General features: G+C 43.8%; 1 protein-coding gene across 1 annotated transcript in view; it reads left to right on the top strand.

The window, feature by feature from the left end:
• Nucleotides 1-18,042, top strand: part of CDC5L (cell division cycle 5 like) — a 46,839-nt gene extending 28,797 nt beyond the window's left edge. Inside the window, exons 15-16 of the mRNA XM_054023481.1 lie at nucleotides 14,220-14,432; nucleotides 17,547-18,042. Coding sequence (XP_053879456.1) covers nucleotides 14,220-14,432; nucleotides 17,547-17,651 — 318 coding nt within the window. The 3' untranslated portion in view covers nucleotides 17,652-18,042. The remainder of the gene's footprint in view (nucleotides 1-14,219; nucleotides 14,433-17,546) is intronic.
• Nucleotides 18,043-23,128: the final 5,086 nt, after the last annotated feature.

Genomic DNA, 23,128 nt, shown 5'->3' with positions numbered 1-23,128 from the left:
TTGCAGCACATAAATATTTTATTTCCATTGTGGTAGTTATGTCGTCATTTCAGTTAATTGCTAAATTATAAATGTAATTCAAAGTCAAGAGAGGAAACTCTTGTTACATTGTATCCACAAAGCACAGTAAGTTATACTTTCCACACAGTCAGATTTGCAAATGTATCTTTTACTGAGTAAGCACAATGCACTGAGGCTACATTAGCTAGTGCTCTTTGTTGGTTGCTACTTTGAACTTGGTAGGAATGAGCAAGATGGTAACTTTCCAGACTAGGCGGCCATTTTTGTTCCTCTAGGCAGCCAAGTTTGACTGAATTCAGTTTCACTGGAAAATCCTAGTTTTACTCTATGGGTTACATGCTCTGTGCTAGTGGATGCTTCAATTACTCTTATTTTATTGGACATACACAAAATACTACCTCTGGTGTGTCTTCTCTAAAGCTTAAAACTTCAAGTGGGTTTTCAGATCTGGTTGGTTAGGGTAGAAAGGGAAAAAGGACACTTTTTAAATAGGAATGACCCTTCATTGTCCAAGTACAAATGGGGAAAAATTACAAGATTTTTCAGTCTCATCTGGTTTATCAGGTGGCTGAAATATGGTGATACCCAAGGGAGGAAAGGCTGAGAAATACTGGCAGTGTGGTAACAGCCTTAAACGCTTGTACTCAAATTTCTGTCTTGGGTATCACTGCAACAGGTATAGAGTTGCCTAGGTGGTGCAGAGTGTCTGCAGACTTGTAGAGAATAAAATCTACTGAGGTATAGTTGGGGGCAGAAAATCACACCTCTCTTCAGGCCCCAGGTTCATTAAAGGCCTGAGCCTCCAGATATCTTGTCTACACACCTAGCTGCCCATCAGGCAAAATAAGGAAGAACTGGCGCATTTTCCATGTTATCTGATGATGCTTATACATTGATGATAACATTTAACATGATAGCTACTGAAGGCATATACCAATCATGGGCATCCCAAATGGGTAGACTAATCCCAGAGTTACCATCTCTACCTGTAATATAAACACATTTTCAGGGAAAGGGAACCATAGCTGAATGGGCACACATCTTGTACTAATAAATCTGAAATGTTTGCCATATAGGCTGGATAGGAACCTGGCCCCTCTTTCTCTTGCCCTTCCAGGAACGGAACAAAGCAACCACCAGCAATGTAGGTGGAGGGGAGGCAATAAAGGGGTCAGAAGACATGATAATGTTCCTTAGCAGCAGATACATCCACAATAAGAAGATACTTTCTCTTGGGAGGGAGGAGACTTATGATTAGAGGCAGGAGTCCTGAGTTTTGGGCCCAGTGCTGCCAAAGATTCACTGCATGGCTTTGAGCAAGTCACTTAACTTCTCCATGCCTCAGTTTTTCAGTCTTTAAAATGGGCATAACACCTACCTTGCAAGAGTATTGTGCAATTCCATGTTTGCGAAGTACTCGCAGTGTTCTGGCTGGAAGTTGCTACAGAACTGCCAAGTTTTATTACTCCTGTTTATAATACATTCAGTGTAACGTCCTTTCCATTCAGAATGTGAACACCTGAAGCACTGAGTAGTTATGAAACTCTGTTTCCTTTCATGCTACAAGCAAGGACATTGGTAAATTGGAGAGGGCTGAGAGAAGAACCACAAGAATGATTAAAGGATTGGAAAATTTTCCTTCTCAAGGAGCACAAACTAGTTAGCTTAACAAAGAAAAGGAGTGTCTTGATCAGTCTGTAAGTACCTACATGGGAAACTCTTTAATGGGCTCTTTAATCTAGCAGACAAAGGTATAACACGAGCCGATGGCTAGACGTTGAAGACTGGAAATAAGGTGTACATTTTAACAGTGAGGATAGCTAACCATTGGAACAATGTTTCAAGGGTTGTGGTGGATTGTCCATCACTAGCAATTTTAAAATCAAGACTGGATGTTTTTCTAAAAGATCTGTTCTAATTCACACAGGAATTATTTCAGGGAAATTCTATGGTCTGTGTTATGCAGGTGGTCAGATTAGATGATCACAGTGGACCCTTCTGGCCTTAAAATCTATCCAAGCTTTCCCAGGCGTTTAGAATAAAATCAGTTGCCTTCCACGTTCAGATGAAGTCACAGATTTGAGACTTGGTTTTATTTTTGCCATTCCCCATAGTTTCTGCCTTACAGTCACAAGGTCCCCTCTCCACAAGCATGCCCTGGGTTAGGATGTCTGTAACAGAACTGATCAACACTGAACCATGGAGTCTGCTTATGAGGAAGAAAGTAAATTTGGTTTTATTCAGAAGTGAGCAGTTCTCTAGGACTTTAACCTTTGGGACACTGGTGCTAGACAAATGAGTTGGTTGGAAACTAGCTAAGAATATTGCTCCTTGAGGGAGAATGACTTACAATAGCACTTGCAAAGTGCTTTTACACATTCCGTGCACTACATGAACTTTAATTAATCCTCAGCACCTTTGTGAGGAAGATACTACCTTGTATATTATGAGGGGCAAATGAGTTCACAGAGAGATGGTCTCACAGGAATCCCCCAGTGGATCATTGGCAGAGCAAGGAATGTAGATGTCCTGAATTTCCATCTCCTAAACAGTCCACTAGGCCATAGCCATACTGCCTCTCACTCATTTAAGGGTTAATATTCTAAGAGGCTATAATGTATGAATGGTTTGAGAACTGCTCTATATTAAAATTTTATTAAAGCTAATGTTTAAAAATGTATATAATACATAGGTTGGGGAAAGAGTGTCTGTACATTGGGTATAATGCTTAGATTATCCACAAATATAAAGTTAGTTTTTACAAGTCATATGATACATAGAGTACATAATCAGCAATATTTGGGTAATTTAGGTGAACAGATTTAATAATACAGTTTAGATATTAGAATCCGAATACTCGGGTAAATCACTCATGAAAAGTTATACAGGGATTTGGTTGTGGAAAGCAAAATATATCAATGAGTGGAGATTGTCCCTCAGTAATTGAGAATTAGGTTGGTTGCCAATTTAGAAAATACAATCCATGAGGAAAGTATTTGTTACTTTCCTGACTGCGCTTCTCATCGGCACTCCAGCTCATCCCTCCTGGTATTGCCCATGTCCAGTGATGTGTTCTATAGATGTCCCTTGAACACCTGATTGCGTTCGACACTGAGTTGCCGCATCAGCCAAATGTAGCGTTGACTGATTCTGCATTCTCTCAGCACTCACTCATTACTGGGGTCCCATGCGCCTAAGGCTCCGATGATCAGTGCATGTGTCTGGACCTAGTAACCCTTAGCTCTCAAGATTTCAGCCAGAGGGGCATATTTCTCTACCTTTCAAGCTATTGTAGAAGGCCGGGGTCCTGTTCTCGAACAGCACTGTGGCATTCACCATGACGATCTTCCGGTCCTCATTGGTGATGACGGTGTCTGGTCGCAGTTGGCTGTCAGTTCCGGGGATGGTAGAGTTTACGACAACCTTCACCATGGGTGGCGGGATGGCTCTGGATTGCACCATACTTTTACCCAGTTGGTGGACTCATTTGTGTTAGTGCTCAGCAATGGCATTGTTCATGAATCCTTTAAGACATGCCAAGAATCCAAATAGAAATGGAAGTTGGCAGTCAAAAAAAAAAGGTAAAATGTCTGGCAGTTACATGTTGCTTAATCAGCTACCATTAGTGAGGTGGGGACTCTTTACTAAAACCATTGCATTTCGGTAAACAAAGCTTAGACATTTGAAAAAGGTGATTCATAATAGGGATCTGTGTGATTAGGAATTAAGGTAATCTTTTTTAGCACTGACATAGCTCTCTACCATCAAAGGATTTCACAAACACTAACCATTAAACATTAGTTTATTTTCTGGTCTCTCAAGAATCAGAATGATCAATGAGAATGAGGCCACCTATTTGCCTATGAAGCTATTGCAAAATAATGGCTGTAGTGTAAAACACTATCAGAGCTTACCTGATTGGCTCTAGGGTCGTCCATTTTGTATGTTGCGCAGCCAGGAGGCACGAACTGCTGCTGATGCAGTGATTTGCAGTTTTGCTGTGGTGCTCCAGCTAATCTGGTGATAGCCTTATGGACCTGGGTACTAGCATTTCCTAGAAGCTCCTAGGCTCTCAGTTACTTCATGTGATTAGTATTGTATTGTATTGTGTACTAAGTAGCTAGATGGAGTACTTTGTTCTTCTGATTGACCGGGTAGCTTTTTTCTCTGCTTGAATTTCCACGTGATTTTAGCATCCTTTATGACAAAGACATAGAAACCAATATTTTACAATTGGAAAGAAAGGAAACCCAGCTTTCCTAGAACATTTTATTTAAAAAGGTAATTCTGTAGCATCCATCACCAGTAGTATCTGATTGTGCATTCCATAAATAAATATGGATATACTATTAATCAAAGATGTCATTTTGAGAGAATGGTTGCTATGATCGTATTGTGATTCTGTGGGAGTAAATTATCACAATGACAAGGAGAGTGATGTGATTCGTTTTTTACGGGCAATATCTCTTGAGCCACTAGGGGTAGAAACACACAGGCCACATAACAGGCGTGGCCAAACCGCGGCTCGTCAGCTGCATGCATGTCTTTTACAGTTAAAGTGCAGCTCATGGACCCCCTAATGCCCGCCCCCTATTCCCCACCTACCAGATTGCGGGGTGAGGGAGCTTGGGGCTTCTGCGCTGCAGAGAGGGGAGGTCTCTGGACTTTAGCCCTGCGCCCTGACAGGTGCCGCCCCGCAGGGCAGGTTGTGCATATCTTGCAGCTCTCGAATTTTGAAGATTATCGTATGCGGCTTGGAGGGTCAGTAAATTTGGCCACCCCGCCATATAAGCTCAAATGCTATTGGGACAAGTAACTTCCAAACACTAGTTATGCATCCACGTTCAGAAAGAATGTTTTGATTCCTGTTGTTCGTTTGGGAGACCAGTGTGCTGTAGCATGTGTGCTGTGTTCTGGCAGAGTGGTGGAATTTCTCTTTCCGGTCAGAGTAGTGCTGTTCTCTAGAAAAGTGACTGTGAACTTGAATGCCAAAGCATGGAGCTCCCACACACCTTTCGTTTGGCGTGAAAGGTTCGTAAACAGGTGTTGCCTACGGCAGGGGTTCTCAACCTTTTTCTTTCTGAGGCCACCCTCAACATGGTAGAAAAACTCCAGGGCCCAGCCAGCGGGGGGTGAACTTGGGGCTCCGGACCAGGAGTGGGAACCCTTGGGCTTAGGCGTAGTTTGACTTCTATTTTTTGGGGAAGGGAGACAAGGGCCAGCGGGGCTCTGGCCAGCTCTGCACAGCAGGGTCCAGGCAGGGAGCGCCATCTCGACTCCCGACTCACCTCAGCAGGCCAGCCACCTGTCTGGGGCTGTGTGCCGGAGGTTACTCCTTGAGGGCTCTCCTGAGCCCGGAGCCACCCTGGCAGCTCTGACCGGCTGCGTGAGCAGTCAAAGGGGGCTGGGAGCTGAGGAGCAGCCACAACCCCAGGCACCAGCAGCAGATGGGGTGGGGAGCTCGGGGTTTCAGCCCTGCATTGCTCCTGGCTTCAGCGGGGGAAGGAGGGAGGGGTAGAGAGGGGGAGGGAGGGGTTTCAGCCCTGTGCTGCTCCTGGCTGCAGTGTGGGAGGGGAAGGTGGATAGCTCAGGGCTTCAGCCCTGCGCCACGCCCAGCGTCAGCCCAGTGAGGGGGTGCGGGGTACCAGGCTTCAGTGGCGGGGCTCCACAGACCCCTGATTGAGAACCGCTGGCCTACAGTATGGTATTGAGCTGGGGGGAGAATTTAAATACTGAAGAGGGAAAAGACTTCAGGAAAGTTTAAAAAAGAGAGCGGGAGAGAATCCAAGGCAACACCTCTTTACTAAAATCACACTTCTCTAGGTTTATCTTTATTGGGATCAATCATTATGATGGGCCGGGTTATTCAGTGTACTGCAATTATAGCAGGTGATTTCCACATAGGGATGTTAAAAGGAGATGTGATCTAAATGAATCTAGTGTTTATAAAGATTGCTAATGAACTTAGTCAGATCTGGCTCCTACGGATTTTTTCTGTTTATAAAATAAATCCAGTATTTAGTTAATTGGATCACCATTTTCAGAGAAAGTTATGAGCTTGTGTGTTGGTAACAGCCAGGGAACCGAATTGTTAAGGGTGTAACATGATATAAATCTTGTATTGGCTTTATTAAAAAAATCCTACCAAAATGTATTATGACACTTGAAGGAGGCTCATAATAATCCCCACTTCCAGCAACATATTTAATTCATAGACTGCTGTTGAGTTATTAGTTGTGATCTTGGCCAAACTGTTCAGGAGACAGTCTGTCACAAGTGTTAATAAACAGTAGTGGCATGTAATCTATATAATAAAGTGCAAAAGAGTGGTTCACCCTTAGGCCTCCTGATTGTTGGATTAAATAGGAACATAAAATGTTAGCTGGCCTTTTCTCATTTGAGTTATGTCTGTTTTCAGTTCTGGGATATAATTATATACAGTAATACCTCACTTCAGGGAATTTTTATTGAGTTCTTTTTCTATGAAAAATCAAGATGCCTGAGTAAATCAGGTTTAAATCTCACTTTGCATAATTTTTAAGAGATGTCCAACTCAGTGGCCTTGTTGAATACAGTACACAGGTAGTACCTTTATCCTTGCATCCAGGCTACATTAAGAAATGCTCCTCTTTAGTATAATAGGGAAGTGCTAAGCTTATAGTGTGTTGAGCCATATGAGTGGTAGTGTTGATTAGTTGAGCTTGTGCTAAAGTTGACGTAATTAGTTAACTTTTGAAGATGGTAGCCTTTACTGTCTGACCAGAAAGACTATTTAAAACCATTATTGTTTTATTACAGTAGACCCTAGAGCAGTGGTGAGCAACCTGCGGCCCGTCAGGGTAATCCGCTGGTGAGCCGTGAGCTAGTTTGTTTACAATGACCATCCGCAGGTACGGCCGCCCGCAGCTCCCAGTGTCTGCGATTCACCGTTCCCGGCCAATGGGAGCTGCGAGAAGTGGTCGCCAGCCCGCGCTGCTTCCCGCAGCTCCTATTGGCCAGGAACTGCAAACTGCGGCCACTGGGAGATGCAGGCGCCCATGCCTGCAGACGGTCAATGTAAACAAACTGTCTCACGGCTCACCAGCAGATTATCCTAATGGGCGGCAGGTTGCCCACTGCTGCCCTGTAGTCTTCAGCTGAGATTAGAGTCCCATTATGCTAGCAAGGTAGTGAGAGATGGTCCCTACCCCAAGAGCTTGCAATCTGAATAGGCAAAACAGACAAAAAGATGCTTGAGGGAAAGATGAAGAACTGAGGCCTGGAACTGTTGGTGAGTTGCTGAAGGTCACACACGGAGTGTGTGGAGGAGGTGAGAAATGAATTCAGAATTCCTGAGTCCCAGTCCTGTACCTTAACCACAAGACTGTCCTTCCCCTCATCCTTGCACAGTGTACGTCCAGTGAAGAAATCCTTGGACTCTGTTTTGTTTTGTTAAAGTAGAAATTGGCACAGAAACCTAAGGTTGCATAACCCCCCCCTCTTTCCCAATCACTTCTTGACGTTTTCATATATCGGACTGAAACTTTCCATACTTGGCCTTTGCTCAAAACTGGCACAAAAAAATGGCACAGTCATTTGTGAATACAAGGAGAGTGGAAGAAAAAACACTTTATTTTAAAAAATAAATTCTTGTGACCTTTTGTTTGGTCTACAGCCGAAATAGCTGACTGCTGACACTGGCATGGAAAGAGCTCCCAGTGCCAGAGGATCCTGGGATGCTGGGGGTCTTAGTCCCCATGGGTCCGTTTGAAATATCGGTGTAATTTAACTCGTGTTCCAATGTCACGTGGTATGGGGGGTATAAGCTGCTTCATACTGGTAGAGCTTTGCGGTGACACCCTGATTCCCTAGAGTTATCAAGCAAGTTGTCTCCGTCACTAACAATTTAAATCAAGATTGAATGTTTTTCTAAAAGATCTGCTCTCGGAGTTATTTGAGGGAAGTTCTATGGCCTGTGATATACAGGAGGTTAGACTAGATGATCACAATGGTTCCTTTTGGCCTTGGAATTTATTGATCTAGGAATCTATGATTGCAGCCCTGTCTGGAGCACATAGCAATTTTCCCTCCTCCTACTTTACAGGAAATCTCCATTCCCTTAACTTCCCTAACACATACTAATTCTAGATACCTTCCCATTCCCTACCTTCATCCCACAGAACAAACCATGGGCCAGGAGTTTGGGGTAGAGGGAAAGGTTGCATATTGATATTTAGTGATTGCAGCTGAAGGGCTCCCTGATAACTGCTTTTGTAGGTGGCTGCAGGTTTGCTCCCAAAAGATCTGTAGAGAGAAATATAGTACACGGGCTGGAAAGGGAAGGTTCCTGTGTCTTTTTAAGAAATACAAAGGTTTTGCCCTGATCCAGTGATACTGAATCACTTTGCCCATGTCTGTGCACATTGTTCTGTTCCAGGATAGTGGGTGCATCAGGCAGCATGACCAAAATTGGCCCAGAAGCAGTAGGAAATAAGTAACTAAGCAGAGAAATCCTTCAAGCGTTTCTAATTTTCCTGTTATTTTCACGAGGAAAACAGTTGTCAGACTTTACTGAAATCCATTTCTCAGTTTTAAGGAAAGAATGCATTTAAACACACCTCTCCTTAACAGCTTTGAGTTTTAGCCAGGTATCTGAGCCTTAACGTTTTATGAAGCTTGAACTAAAATTATATGCAGTTCTTGGCATTAATGCAGCAGTCAGCAATTTTTAATACTTAGAATTTGTTACAAAATGTTGAGACAACACACACCCTCCCCCCCGACCCTTCCATGGGGTCCTTAAGTCTTCTAGTTTGGGTGGAAGAGGGAAAGGTGAGGAATGCTCCAGTTTCTTGGTTACAGGCTAGGAAGGAAGGAATAGATGTTTTTTCAGTTTTTAAATATTTAGCAGGCACCAGATATTACCAGGGTGGGGGGAAGGGTCTGTGATTACCTAGATAAGTAGGAAGCAGTGCAGAAAAGCATGAGATGAATGGCAGCTTGAGAATCTGTATGTAGGTGAGAATGAGAATCTGTATCCAGAAGGAAGTGGAGACTTTGAGCTCAATTCTGATCTTCTGAAGATCTGAAAGTATTGGATTATGGGTGACTGAGATCCAACTTGTATTTTCAGTAAGAATCTCACTTGAATCCCTTTTTACTTTGTACCCTGGGCCCTTTGTCAACTTCAGCCTTTATCAAGTGTTAGGGCTTGGCTACAGTTGCAAGTTACAGCGCAATAAAGCAGCCCTGGGCACACTAGCTCACTACCTGTCCACACTGGCAAGGCATGTAGAGCGCTCTGACTCCACGGCTAGAGCGCTCCTAGTACTCTACCTCGGCGAGTGGAATAATGTTTGATGTGCCCCCGCTGGAGCGCCGCAGCGTCAGTGTGAACGAGGTGTTGCATTACTGCGCTCTGATCAGCCTCCAGAAGCGTCCCATAATCTCCTTAGGTCAAGTGGCCACTCTTGTCATTGTTTTGGATATGCCCTTTTAAACACACTCCCTGTCACACTCCACCCCACCCCCCCATTTGAAAAGCACTTGCATGCTGGGATAGCTACCACAATGCACTGCTTTCTGTGGTCGTTGCAAGAGCTGCTAATGTGGCCACTCCAGTGCGCTGTCAGCTGTCAGTGTGGACAGACTACAGCGCTTTCCCTACTGTGTTCTACGAAGGCTGGTTTAACTCAAAGCGCTCTACATCTGCAAGTGTAGCCATGCCCTTAGAATTAGGAGTATTTGTTTGTGTGGGGCCAGCCTATCTCATTGCTGGGACTGTGGTCTCCAGCATTTTAATGGGAAGTTATATAAAGCACAGATTATACACTTGGTTCTGTTATACAATCCTCCTCTCTTATAGTGAAGTCATTTCCAGCCTCTTCCCGTGAGCAACTTCATTGTAAATGGAGGTTGGCTTTTGTGCACTGCAATACAATGAACCAATGTGGTACTCTCTTCTCCTTTGCTATAAGTAGAGTTCTCTACCTACATATGAATCTATCCATGCTGTGGCATCCAAGCATAAATTATTCCAAAGACTTGTTTCTTAGTAGTAGTAATCAGAAAAATGGTCCATTTATTATGTCGCTGTATTTGTTGATGAAGTAACAATACATTTAACCATCTGCACATTTAAAGTTTTCATAGTTTTTTTAGTCATAAAGTAACCTCAGGAAGATTAGGGACTCATTTATTTATGTGATTTTTTTTTTTTTCTTTAGATGTTTACAAATGTTGAGAAAGGGGCACCTCTTCATATACTCTTGATCAGAGGCTTTCAAACCGTGGGGCATGCCCCCTGGGGGGGGGGAGGAAGTAGCGATGCCAGGCAGCTCGGGCCGCCGATGCCAAGTGGCTCGGGGACGGAGTGCCCTCTACCCCCTGACTCACCTCAGAAGGTCACCCAGCCTGTGGGTCAGTGTCAGCATCTGCGGTGGCTGTGCTGATTTCTGCTTCCCCAGCGCTGGCTCCACCCCCCAGAGTCGTCACACATACCTTCCCCCACCCTGAAAGTCCGAGAGAGGAGGGGCAGGTATTGTGTCTGTTTTTGTCTGGCTTGCGGGAGAGGGGGTTGCAACTAAAAATTGTAACTCAAAGTCGGGGCTCAGCTGAAAAAGTTTTAAAAACGCTGCTCTAGATACCATGAAAATACATTGAAAAGAGCTACAGTCCAGTTCAGTCTAACCCTTACCAGCAAGCCAGGCAGCTCAGAAGCGCAAATCTGTCTCCCTTGTCCCATTAACAGTTTCCCACCCTTACAATCCCCTTGTTTTTCTGTATTTTGCCTATTAAAATACTGGTATGTGAAAGGCTCTAATTTGCACGTTTAGTTCTAGAGTAAAACTCGTTAAGAAGTTGAGTTCTACAGGAGTTGGCATTAATATCTGCTTTGTCCTAACATGGATCATGTGACTATAATGGTTGTGATTGATTGGTGTGGACGTAGGTGTCTTTTTGAGTATATTTGATACACTACAGAACACTTAGAAAAATGGTCCTTGCCCAATGTGCTTACAGTCTTCATACACAATAAAACGCATCATGCACTGGGAGACCAGAGGGTAGACTTAGCACAAAACAATGCAGTATTCTGTATTTTTTTTAATCGGTTAATAATGACTTTGTGTTTGATAGATGTGATATTTACCAATGCAGCACTTGATTTCTAAAAGAAAATAGACCCCACTGACTACTGCTACATGAGTTGGGAACTTGTAATTTAGCATTTACAGATTGTATTGCCAGCTTAAAAGAAGCATTTATTCCCATCTCCTGCACTGTTTAATACACCGTTAGCATACCTCTACCCCAATATAACACTGTCCTCGGAAACCAAAAAATCTTACCGCGTATAGGTGAAACCGCGTTATATCGAACTTGCTTTGATCCACCGGAGTGCGCAGCCCACACACCCCCTTCCCCCCCCCCCCTCCCGGAGCACTGCTTTACCGCATTATATTCGAATTCGTGTTATATCGGATCGCGTTATATCAGGGTAGAGGTGTACTGGGAAGCCACATTTTGAGAAGATGGACTTTTACCCTTTTATTAAATTTAGAATCATTTGCACAACGCTTTCTGCAAAAAGACGTATTCCATGAGTATAGCCTAAAACAACAAGTAAATCCATATGTCCATAAATAGAGATGTGAAATGCTACCTCACCCAGACTCTGTTCAGTGATATTTCATAGTGCTACTAGACTGCTGATTCAACACAGAGCATTTCTTTGATACTATCAGTTGCAGCTGGACTAGGAGTGTAAGCGTTAACAATCCTTCAAAACTTTGACAGTCCAATTAATATTGCCCAGATAAGCAAGGTGTCTCTCTCTCTCAGCACTATCTGTGGTTGGCAGACATATATCTCACAATACGTGACAGGTTATGATGCCTTTCATTTCCAATGATAAAAGTTGTCTTTACTGTGCTTGCTCCTCTGCATATATAATGTCCTACGTGGCAGGTGTTTGGATTTCTTCTTTTTCATTAGCATTTGTCATTTGAAAACCCTAATTCTGGACTGTGGCTCCCATCCGAATAGTTTAGAGGCCTGGGCAGGACTCTCCTGGGCCAAGGTGTTACCGTGAGTCAATGTAAAGTGCTCACTGCAAGACCCCAGGAATAAGAATCAAATTCCGGTAACTAGCAGGCCTCTACCATGGTGCAGATTCTTTTCTCTCATTTTAGTGTATCATGGAGCCACAGCTGGAGCAGGGGGTGCTGTTGTGCATGCCGTTAGAGTATGAAATTTCATTAGAATAGCTTTAAAGTCCAGTTTGGGCAGGGGATTAGGCAGGATATCTTTCCACCAAACCAGGGGTGGCCAACCTGAACCTGAGAAGGAGCCAGAATTTACCAATGTACATTGCCAAAGAGCCACAGTAAGTCAATATGTCAGCAGCCCCATATCACTCCTCTCCCCCCCCCTCAGCACCTCCCGCCCACCGGCAGCCCCGCTGATCAGCGCCTCCCCCTCCCTCCCCACACCTCCCAATCATCTGTTTTGTGGCATGCAGGAGGCTCGGAAGGGATGGGGGAGGAGCAAGGGCATGGCAGGCTCGGGAGGGAGCAGGAAGGGGTGGAGTGGGGGCAGAGCCAGGGGTTGAGCAGTGAGCACCCCCTGGCACACTGGAAAGTTGGCACCTGTAGCCCCAGCCCCAGAGTCAGTGCCTATACAAGGAGCCGCATATTAACTTCTGAAGAGCTGCATGTGGCTCCGGAGCCACAGGTTGGCCACCCCTGCACTAAACAGAGGAAATGAAAGAGTAGGGGAAATGGGTATAAACAGACTCTTCTCTGCTGCTTTGATATATTTAGGGTTACAATATTTTTAACTCTTTCTCCCCATTTACACTTCTCATGACCCAGAGCCCCGCTGTTGGCACTCACCAAAATGATGCTTCAGAGAGAGATCACCACTTCTTTCTAGTGTACCAATTGCTCCAGTATGTTGGTACCACCCTTTTACTATTCCCCCGCCCTATTTGCTGCACTTGGTCCTGGATTGCAAATGAGGAGATTTGAGTCCCATTCCTGCTCTGCCACTGACCTGCTGTGTGATCTTAGACAAATCATTTTACCTCAGAGAAGTGTTTGTAAATAGGGGATAATGTTACTTTCCCACTTTTCTACAGTGCTTTGAGTTCCACAGGTGAAAAGCACTGCAGAAGAGTGGTGGTGGTGGTGTTATTGCAGAGGCAACTGTGTTTTTTTAACACTGCTTTTATTACAGAAATATAAACTGGGAGTTGCTCTAAGGTGCCTCATTCCGTTTTTTTTAATGCGAAAGAGCAAGTTAAATGCGGCATAGTCGGGGTAGGGAGGTAAGGGGAGCCAGATTGAAGGTTTTGGCCACCTTTGCAGGTATAGTATGTAATATTTAAAAAGAGGAAAATATTAATCTCCTTTATTTTATTTTCTGTAATGGGGGTAGGGATTTCTCTCCTAGTTATTCCCTTGGGAGTTGGTGTGTAGCCATGATATGCATGGACAGTGGCCTTGCTGCCTACTCAGCACAATGCTTTTAATAATCTTTGTCTAACGCTGTACTCTAATAGACTGTAATGATGCTTGTGTTTTCTAGGGGTCATTACAGTAGGAAAATCTGCTCCTTGATTTGAAGTTTTAGTACAATAATGTCTCGTCCATAGGCGCCGATTCCGTGGGTGCTCTGGGGCTGGAGCACCCACAGGGAAAAATTAGCGGGTGCTCTGCACCCACCGGCAGCCAACCTCCCCCCCCCCCCCTCACCTCCGCCTTCTCCCCTGAGCGCGCTGCGTCTCTGCTCCTCCCTCCCTCCCAGCGCTTGCCACTGCCAAACAGCTGTAGCAAGCACTAGGACAGAGGAGGGAGGAGCGGGAATGTGGCGCACTCAGGGAGGAGGCGGGGAAGAGGCGGGGCCGGGGAGGATTTGGGGAAGGAGTTGAATAGGGATGGGAGGGGATGGAGTCGGGGCAGGGACTTTGGGGAAGGGGTTGGAATGGGGGCGGGAGGGGGGCAAGAGGGGAGGAAGGGCAGGGGTGGAGTTGGGGCGGGGCTGGGAGCAGAGGGGGGTCGAGCACCCACCGGTGCCAGAAGAAGTCGGCGCCTATGGTCTCATCTGTCTTGGGTTGTTGCACTATAGAAGGTGCTTATCGTACAGTGCACTTCAGAAATAGAAAGATTTAGCATTGTTCTGCATCAGTAATACACACAATGGTTTCTTCTCTACAGATAAACAGAGGTCACATGACAACAGAAGCTAAGAGGGCTGCCAAGATGGAAAAGAAGATGAAGATTTTGCTTGGTGGTTACCAGTCTCGGGCAATGGGACTCATGAAACAGTTAAATGATTTGTGGGACCAGATTGAACAGGCTTACCTAGAGTTACGTACTTTTGAGGAGTTAAAGAAACATGAAGACGCTGCTATTCCCAGGAGACTGGAGGTAGGATTCCTAAACACCACTTCAGTGGATCGTCTAGAAGCACAGAAACAGAGAAGTGTTTGTTTAACAGTGTTAAATTTGCATGGGCTGCTGCTACTCGTTGGCTACATTAATTTTTTAATATTGCGTTTTTTAAAATTCATGTCAACTTCTTTTCTTCTGCATAATTATGCAGGTTCTTACACTGTTTCCCATCACTGTAGTATCTGAGATCCTGGGCCATGTTAAAGCTGAAGCTGATCTTTTTATTGCTGCTTCTTCTCCCACCCTTGTTTATTTTATTGTGTTTTGGTTTTTTAATCTCATACAACACAGACTGTTTGATTTAGCAGAAGTTATATGTTACCTAGTTATTTTTAGTTGACTATTATAATATATTGGGATAGATCCGCCGCTGAAGTCAATGAAGCTATGACAGTTTACACCGGCTGGAGATAGGCCTGTTATCTCATGATATGTTAACCTTATTACTCTTTGTTAAGACTATGGTCATGTTTAAATAAAAATTAAAAAGAAAAAGTGGTAGAAGAACCATATCAGAATGGGCATATTACTGTGTAGTATAACATCATGGGAAATTAGGTGCCTGCGTTCTTCATCTATTCCTACACAATGAAAAAGGTCCAGTTTGGATAAGATTGTTTTCACATGAAAAAGATTTCTTATGCATACAACTGGAAAAATGGGAAATAGGGATAAGAAAATATGGGATTCATATAGGATCTGAGCTGGTCAAGGTGACTACAGAACAGCTGCTGTATTCTCTTCTCCCTCTTGTATTTAAAAAAAGAAATTACAACTAAGTTTAATTCCAAATGCTTATGGTAGGAGATGATGTATGAAGCGGGAAGAAGCTTCTTTATTTTCAGATACCAAGCTGTGTGTGCAGTGTTGGCAGTTAGAAAGACCTTGTTTTTATTTTACAACATAGCAAACTATCCGGAAGTCATTAAGGGGAAGGAAAGGTGGAACATCACCCATACATCACTCTTCTGTGCAGTTACTTTTCTGTAGCATGCTTTAAAAAGCTGGTGCTGATTGCTCACTAATTGTCCCAGTTTTGTGAAGTATCATCAGCTGTCTTACTTAAGGCAATTTACGAGAACTGGATGTATTTACATACCTAAGTAGGGAATTTCATGTAAGAAACTGCAAACTCCCTGCACTTTTTCCCATATTGTTTTATCCCAAATCTTTGGCATACACTGCCTTGCAGTCCTAAATGCATCACCGTTTTATTGAATAGTGTATGTCCTGTGGTTCAAAAGTATCACTTATTTTTCTGCTGCACTTAAATGGCCAGATTTTGATTTCTAAGAGAAACATTGTTACATATGTTAGTAGGTCAGGTGACTAGTGCTCTGTGTGCCCCCCCTTGAAGGAATCTGCTCTGAACCCAAAGCTGGTCATAGTCATTCAGTTGTGAACACTCTAGACCAGGGGTTCTCACAACAAAATTTTTGGTGGCCTCAGAGTCCAGTCACCAACTCTTGCTGGTGGCTCCTCTTGACAAACCCATCTCTCTGTCCCTGCCTCCCATGGCCCTTCATCAAGAGCCCTTCCCAGGGAAGGTGGGTCAGGAACTCAACGGCCATCTGCAGAGTCCCAGGCTCCACATGCTCTGGTGAGAGAACACTGCAGCCACCTTCAATGACAAGATCAGCCTCTGGTGCCAAGCACATTGGCCCATGTGTCTCCAGAGGTGCTGCCCAAAGCCTCCAAGGAGGCTGCACGGTGCAAGGTGCTGATCCCTGCTGGCGGTGCCAGCGTAAACACCAAGGCAGCACATCTCACTGCCCTTGATAACAGCTGAGCGCTGCAGGGAGGGGCTGCTGCTCTGCCCCCCACTCCCAGTCTCTGCCCCTGCTTTAGAGGCTGTCGTGGCATGTACTAGAGTTTGGAGCAGCTCCACTCTCATTGTAGACTGCAATGTACACAACCAAATGGGAGATGGCAGCCATGAGAAGTTACAGCCAGGATCTTAATCAGGTAAACTCATGTAGTATGCCAATAGGTTGGGAGCCACTGGTATTAAATTATCATTTGAGTTGGAAACTATAATTAATAGTGCACACAGGAAAATTGTGAAGAGTTTTGTTAATCAGAATAAGAATGGCTGGTCTTTAAAATTGTGTCATTAGGTTAATACAAGAGCTAGTCAGGCAGGAATCTGCTATTTTGTCAAAGCCAAAATGTTTTTGTGGAGACGTATCAGTGTTGATGACGTTTTAGTGAGAGACAGACAACCTCTATAGCTTAGGGTTCTGGCACAGGTCCGGGATGCGGGAGACCCTGCTGTGCCTGATTCCGAACTATTTTTCGTCCCAGGGCTGGTCTACACTGAAAATTTACATCAACATTGCTACGTCTCTCAGATGTGTGAAAAAATCCACGCCCTTGAAGGATGTAGCTATGCTGATCTAACCCCCGGTATAGACATTGCTAGGTCAACGGAAGAATTCTTCTGTCCACCTATCTACTGCCTCTTGGGGAGGAGCGCTACAGCGGTGTCGCATTTTAAGTGTACACATAGCCTGATCACTCTGAACTTGCTCCAGTGCGAGTGAAAGCAAACTTTGTAACCTTGAAAGTTGCCGCAAAATAAAATTGTCATCGTCCTCCTGTCGGCTCTAGTTATAAATGGCAAAGGCAATAAAAGGAAATCCTTTTTCACGCAATGTAATTGAAGTGCGGAACTCCTTTGGCACAGGATGTCATTGAGGCCAAAAACTTGGCAAGAGCTAAAACGCTAAAAATAACTAATACAAACAGATTTTGGAAGAGTCATTAAATCTCAGACATGGGATTTTAAACTAATTGAACTGGGATTAGGAGACCTAATGTGGGGAGCACATCTTCCCATACCTGCGTAAGGCTTCTTGCACTTCCTCTGCAGCAGCTGGGGCTGGCCGCTCTGAGACAGGACACTGGACTGGATGGACCACAGCTCTGATCCAGGATAGCAATTACTGTGTTTCTAAACCAATCAAATAGAATTTCTATCTCAGACAACACACTTTGGTCTCAAGGAAAATACAGCCCATGCTAACTCGGTGTGTGATAGTATAAACTGTGTGAGAATTAACCAGTTGTTACTTTTTGTTTTCCTATTAGTGTCTAAAAGAAGACGTGCAGCGGCAGCAGGAGCGAGAGAAGGAGCTCCAGCAGAGATTTGCAGACTTTATGCTGGATAAGGAGACTTTTCAATCAAAATATTGAAGCACAAAATTACTTGGTTGTTCGGTGTAACATTTTTCAAATGCACGGATACGTCTCCTGCATCTTGCCATCCATATCTCAGAAATCAAGCATAGGTAAATTTGCAGCTCTTTGCATTTTGTGTTTTTTGTAAATGGACTGTCATTGTACCAAATGTTCTAGGTGTGAACGGCTTGGTTCAGTATTCGAGATTTGGATTTAAACGTCCAGGGCTTTGATATTAAAAGAAGAAATCACACTGGGATTTTTTTAGCCATGTTGTTGTTTGCTAGGGTTATTGCTGATTCATGCTCCTAGTGTCTTACCATTCTTAAAATCTACCAAACATATACCTGCAGTATATGTGCTTGTGAATAATGTCTCTTGAATAAACCTGGAATGTAAAGAAATATATCAAAAGAAATGTTTGTCTCTCACTTGGAATCTTGAAGAAAAGGAAATATTTGTTTCATGCTAATGGGAAAGCCTTTCTTTTACTCTACTGTCAAATAATTAAGAGCTATGTGATCAGTAAGGGCATATGTGTAGTATAACTAGAGGACATATACATAGGATTGGAAGGGACCTCCTGGGTTATCCAGTCCAGTCCCCTGCTATTGCAGGCAAGCCAGCTAAAACTAAAGACTCCCCATTATTTTATGCATATGTCACTCAATGCTCTTTTTTTAACATCTGGATACCCAGTGATCATATTGATACATAAAAGGATTGAAGAAATAAGGTTAGCTTTACCTTTCCCACTGAGGAATAGGGTGGTTTTTTTCCAAAAGCACTCAGCATTGGCCTCGCTGCTCCCATCAACATCAATGGGAATTTTACCTCTGAATTCAGGGGGAACGGAATTAGGCCAGCTCTGAGCACTTCTGAAATTCCCACTGTAATAGTATCTCTCCTCTTGATTTAGCTGACAATTAATTTATTGGATGAGATCCTAACCCACATTTTGGCCCCATAAACTTGGAGAAAAGGCCGGAGCAGCATAAAGGGGTTCTAAAGGCACTCGATCCAGCTAGGGAAGAACCTGAGGAAGGCAGGGATATTTCCCAGGGGATGCCTTGCTGCTAAATGATGAACTAGCACTCGGCTGAGCCCTCAAGGGTTAACACGATGTTAATATAGCCTCTCACACAAGGCAGCACAAACACAAGGGAGGGAGACAGCATAGCAGACAGAGACAGACACATACCTTGTGTCTGGGAGAGAGAGAGATGCACACTGCCTCTTTAAGTAAGCTGACCCACTCTTAAGTGCATTGTCTTTTTAAGTGGATCAGGAAGTTGAGACAGCAGCTGCTGCCCCAAGCTCTCTCTGTCTCTCTTCGTCCGTGTCCCCTCCCTGCTCTATATGGAGAAGGGGTAAGCGGGGTGCAGGAGCAGGGGGGAGGGGGACACACTGACATTAGCCCTCCCCTTCACCCCTCTCCTGCACAGCAAGCAGGAGTCTCTGGGAGCAGCTCCAAGTTAGAGGTCAGGAGCAGCACATGACAGTGGGGGAAGGGACAGCTGAACTGCCTTGATAGCCTGTTGGGCGGCTGCTGCATAGGAAACTTACGGGAGCGAGGAGCTGATAGGGGGGCTGCTGGTCCACCCTTGTTCCAAGCCTCCACCAGCTAGCTGCAATGGGCTGCTCTTCCTGCAAGCAGTGGACAAAGCAGGCAGCTGCCAAACGACGTTAGAAGGGAGCATTGCACAACTTTAAACGAGCATATTCCCTAATTGATCAGCAACGTAACAACGAAACAATGTTAACCGGGACGACTTTAAGTGAGGAGTTATTGTAGTAACTTTCTGACCTTAACATTCTCCCTCTAAATCATAAGGGTGGGACTTCTGTTCCTAACACACCAAGGAATTTTTCAGAATCCCACCCCAAATCTTTTTCCCTTTGTTGTTCTGACTAACCTAAGACAATAAAGATTTGGGTTTTACTATTATGTATAGGCCCGTGGGTTTTTAGCGTTACTTTCATGTTGGTTTTTTGACATTTTTTAACTACATCCCTTGTTCCTTTTCCCTTTTTTTTTCTGGTTCAGGTAATCTCATAAAAAAAAACTATTCTGTTAGACTGGACCTATTTTCCATAAACCCAGATTGATTGGCATTAATTATATTATCCTCCTTGAATTCTTTATTAATCGAATTCCTTATAAGCTGCTCCGTTATCTTACCTGAGATCGGTATCAGAGTGAGAGGCCTCTAATTACACAGGTCCTCCTGTTTACCCTTTTTTAAATATTGGCACAACATTACCTTTCTTCCAGCTTCAGGAACTTCCCTGGCGTTCCATGTCTTACTGAACATCAACATTAACAGTCCAAGGAACTCCTCAGCCAGCTCTTATAAAAGTCTTTGGATGCAAGTTATCTACACCCACTGATTTAAAAACAGTTGTTTGCTCTTTTATTCACGTACTCCACAAACAGTTGCCTCTTTTAATTTAATTGATAGCACTGAAAAACCCCATCAGGCTGCTGTGTGATCATGCAGGGTCTCTGTGCTAATGCGTATATAGTAGAATCTCAGAATTGCAAACACCTCGGAAATGGAGGTTGTTCATAACTGAAACGTTCGTAACTCTGAACAAAACGTTATGGTTCTTTCAAAAGTTGACAACTGAACATTGACTTAATACAGCTTTGAAACTTTACTATGCAGAAGAAAAATGCTGCTTTTAACCATCCTAATTGAAATGAAACAAGCACAGAAACAGTTTCCTTACCTTGCAAAATCTTTCTTTAAACTTTTCCCTTAATTTTTTTAGTAGTTTACATTTAAGATAGTGCTGTACTGTATGTGCTTCTTTGTTTTGTTTTGTCTCTGCTGCTGCCTGATTGCCGCCTTCCGTTTCCAAATGAGGTGTGTGGTTGACTGGTCAGTTTGTGACTCTGAAGTTCTACTGTAACTTGGTTTACTTGATTACAGCATACCCAGGCCTTATGGGAAAAACGTTGGAGAGCAGCATGAAGAGCTTAGGTTTGCAGATTTCTGTTTAAAGCATCAGCAATGGCCATCGTTTGCATTGCTGGATTGAGCAATTTCAAAAGGTATCGATAGTCCGTGTCTGACTCCACTGACTATTGATGGGAGGATTAGCAGCCCTTCAAAATCTCTCTTTCTTCAATACAGATTCATTAGAGGGGGGCATCTCATCATAAGTATTAACACAGCTGAAATTATTTTCTTCACCTTTTGTGTGTGTGTGTTTTTGTTTTTAACTACATCAGAGAAAGCGTCTTTAAAGGATAAAGAAAATAAGGATCAATCTTGCATTTTTGTTATTTTAAAACGTGGTGTATATATAAAAAGGAAAATCTTGTAATGTGTATCGTGTGTTATACAGCAGTTCTTGTGGTTGTATAGTAGCTGGAGATTTTAACAAAACCCCTTTTAGGTTTACCACAACCACAATTGGGATTCTTCCCTTTCTTGTTGAGGAAAGCAACAGAGTCTTTGAGGTTTCCTGCATTTCTTCTTGACAGTTCTATGCCAAGTAGGTACTCAAACCTTCTGCCTCTGACCGTATGCGCTATGGTGACAAGTTAAAGGACAGAGTCGTCATGAAAAGTCACATTTCTCTCTGAAATGTGTGTACCTGCTGTAGTTATTGATATCTGAGGTTACTACATTTGAAAGAAGTTTACAGAAATCTTATTCTGTGTTCTCAGTAGTTTGCTTCCTGCCTTTAACAGCACTTTGTATATAGTCAGTTTCACTGTTTTCCCTGTCTTTGGTCAATTTCTGCCTTGTAGAAAAGATTCTTATTAAACATCAATAAGGAAGCAGAAAAACACTTTCCTAACTCCAGCTCTCGTCTCTTTACACTGCTCCAGCCCTTCTATCCAGTGCAGAGGGACCCCGAAAGCCACATATCTAGCCAGGGGAGGATTCCCCTAGCACAAGCACTGCAAAAGATGCTTCCTGAGAACACCCTCGCAAGCCCTGTTTTAGGGCGTGTGCTGGAAGTGAGAGAGGAGTGTCCAGGGCAGGGCTCCTGCATGTAACTTGGATGGAGATTCTGGGCAGTGCTGTGACCTACAGGGCGGCCAGTGGAGGCTGCTGATATTTAGACCTTGTCTACAGCAGGAGTTATTTTGGAATAGTTATTCCTCATTAACTATTCCTGATTAACTCCATTGTGTGAATGCTCTTATTCTGGAGCAGAATGCCTTGCTCTGAATTAGCATAAATCTGGAATAAGAACTTCTGCATACGGGAATTAATCAAAAATAGTGTATTTGCTTTAAATTCACACCCTGCCTTCTTCCTGATTAATTTCTGTGTGTAGACAAGCCCTCAGTGTAGACAGGCCCCCAGGAGCCTTCCCAGCCCCCAGAGCAGGCCAGAATCAGGAGGGTTCAAAGGCGTCTTAAAGCCACCGTAAGTCTGTGTCCTCCTGGGCTGAGTTCTGGGCTGTTCATTCAAGAAAATCTCACCCTTAGTTTTGTGTTTTGTCCTTAAAAGGAACCTCAAACTGGAATTAAAAACAAAAATGAGTTTTTAAAAAATGGAAGTTGTTAGCAGTCCTCGAAGAAAGTAGATAATGCACATGAGTCACTGACAACCAGGGCCTTTACACTAAAGTACTTGAGTTCTACAGTGTAAACTGTGAGCAAAGAATTGGGCCCAGATGCACAGAGACTTGGATGTCACACCACTGCGTGTCATGACACCTAATTTTTGAGTTGCCTAGAAAATCACAGGAACATGACTGTGATCCAGCAAGCCTGAGATGGGTGTCTAGGCACTAGATGGGGAGAGCTAGGTGCCTTAGGCTGTGATCCACAAAGCTACCACGCTAGGCAGTGAGCTGCTTAAGCTAGCCATTAGGAGGGATGTGTGCTAAGTCCCTCTTCTCTCTTGGAATCCTAGAACCACAGGGTTAGATGGGACCGCAGGGGTCATGTAGTCTAACCTGCTGCTAAGATGCAGGATTTGTTGTGTCTAAACCATCAAAGACTGATGGCCATCCAGCCTCTTTTTGAAATCCTCCAGTGAAGCAGATTCCATGACTTCTCTAGGCAGTTTGTTTCATTGTCTTACTGTTCTTACAGTTAGGAAGCGTTTCCTGAGATTTAATGTAAACGTGCTATGCTGTAGTTTGAATCCATTGCCTCTTGTCCTGCCCTCTGTGACAAGAGAGAACAACTTTCTCCACCTTTTTTTATGGCAGCCCTTCAAGTATTTGAAGACTGCTATAAGGTCCCCCCCTTAATCTCTTTTCCAAACTAAACCTACCCAGTTCCTTCAGTCTTTGCTCATATGGCTTGCATTCCATCCCTTTGATCATCTTTGTGTCTCGCCGCTGGATTTATTCCAGTTTCTCTACATCCTTTCTATACATTGGTGACCAGAACTGGACACAGTGCTCCAGCTGAGACCTAACCAGTGCCGAGTGGAGCGGTACTATCACCTTCTGTGACTTGCATGCTATGCCTCTGTTAACGCAACCTCAAATTGCATTTGCTTTTTTTTTTTTTT

Source organism: Malaclemys terrapin, chromosome 3 (assembly GCF_027887155.1).
Source record: "Malaclemys terrapin pileata isolate rMalTer1 chromosome 3, rMalTer1.hap1, whole genome shotgun sequence".
Taxonomy (NCBI): domain Eukaryota; kingdom Metazoa; phylum Chordata; order Testudines; family Emydidae; genus Malaclemys; species Malaclemys terrapin.
Note: the sequence above shows the minus strand (reverse complement) of the source record. Positions and strands in the feature narration are given on the sequence as shown.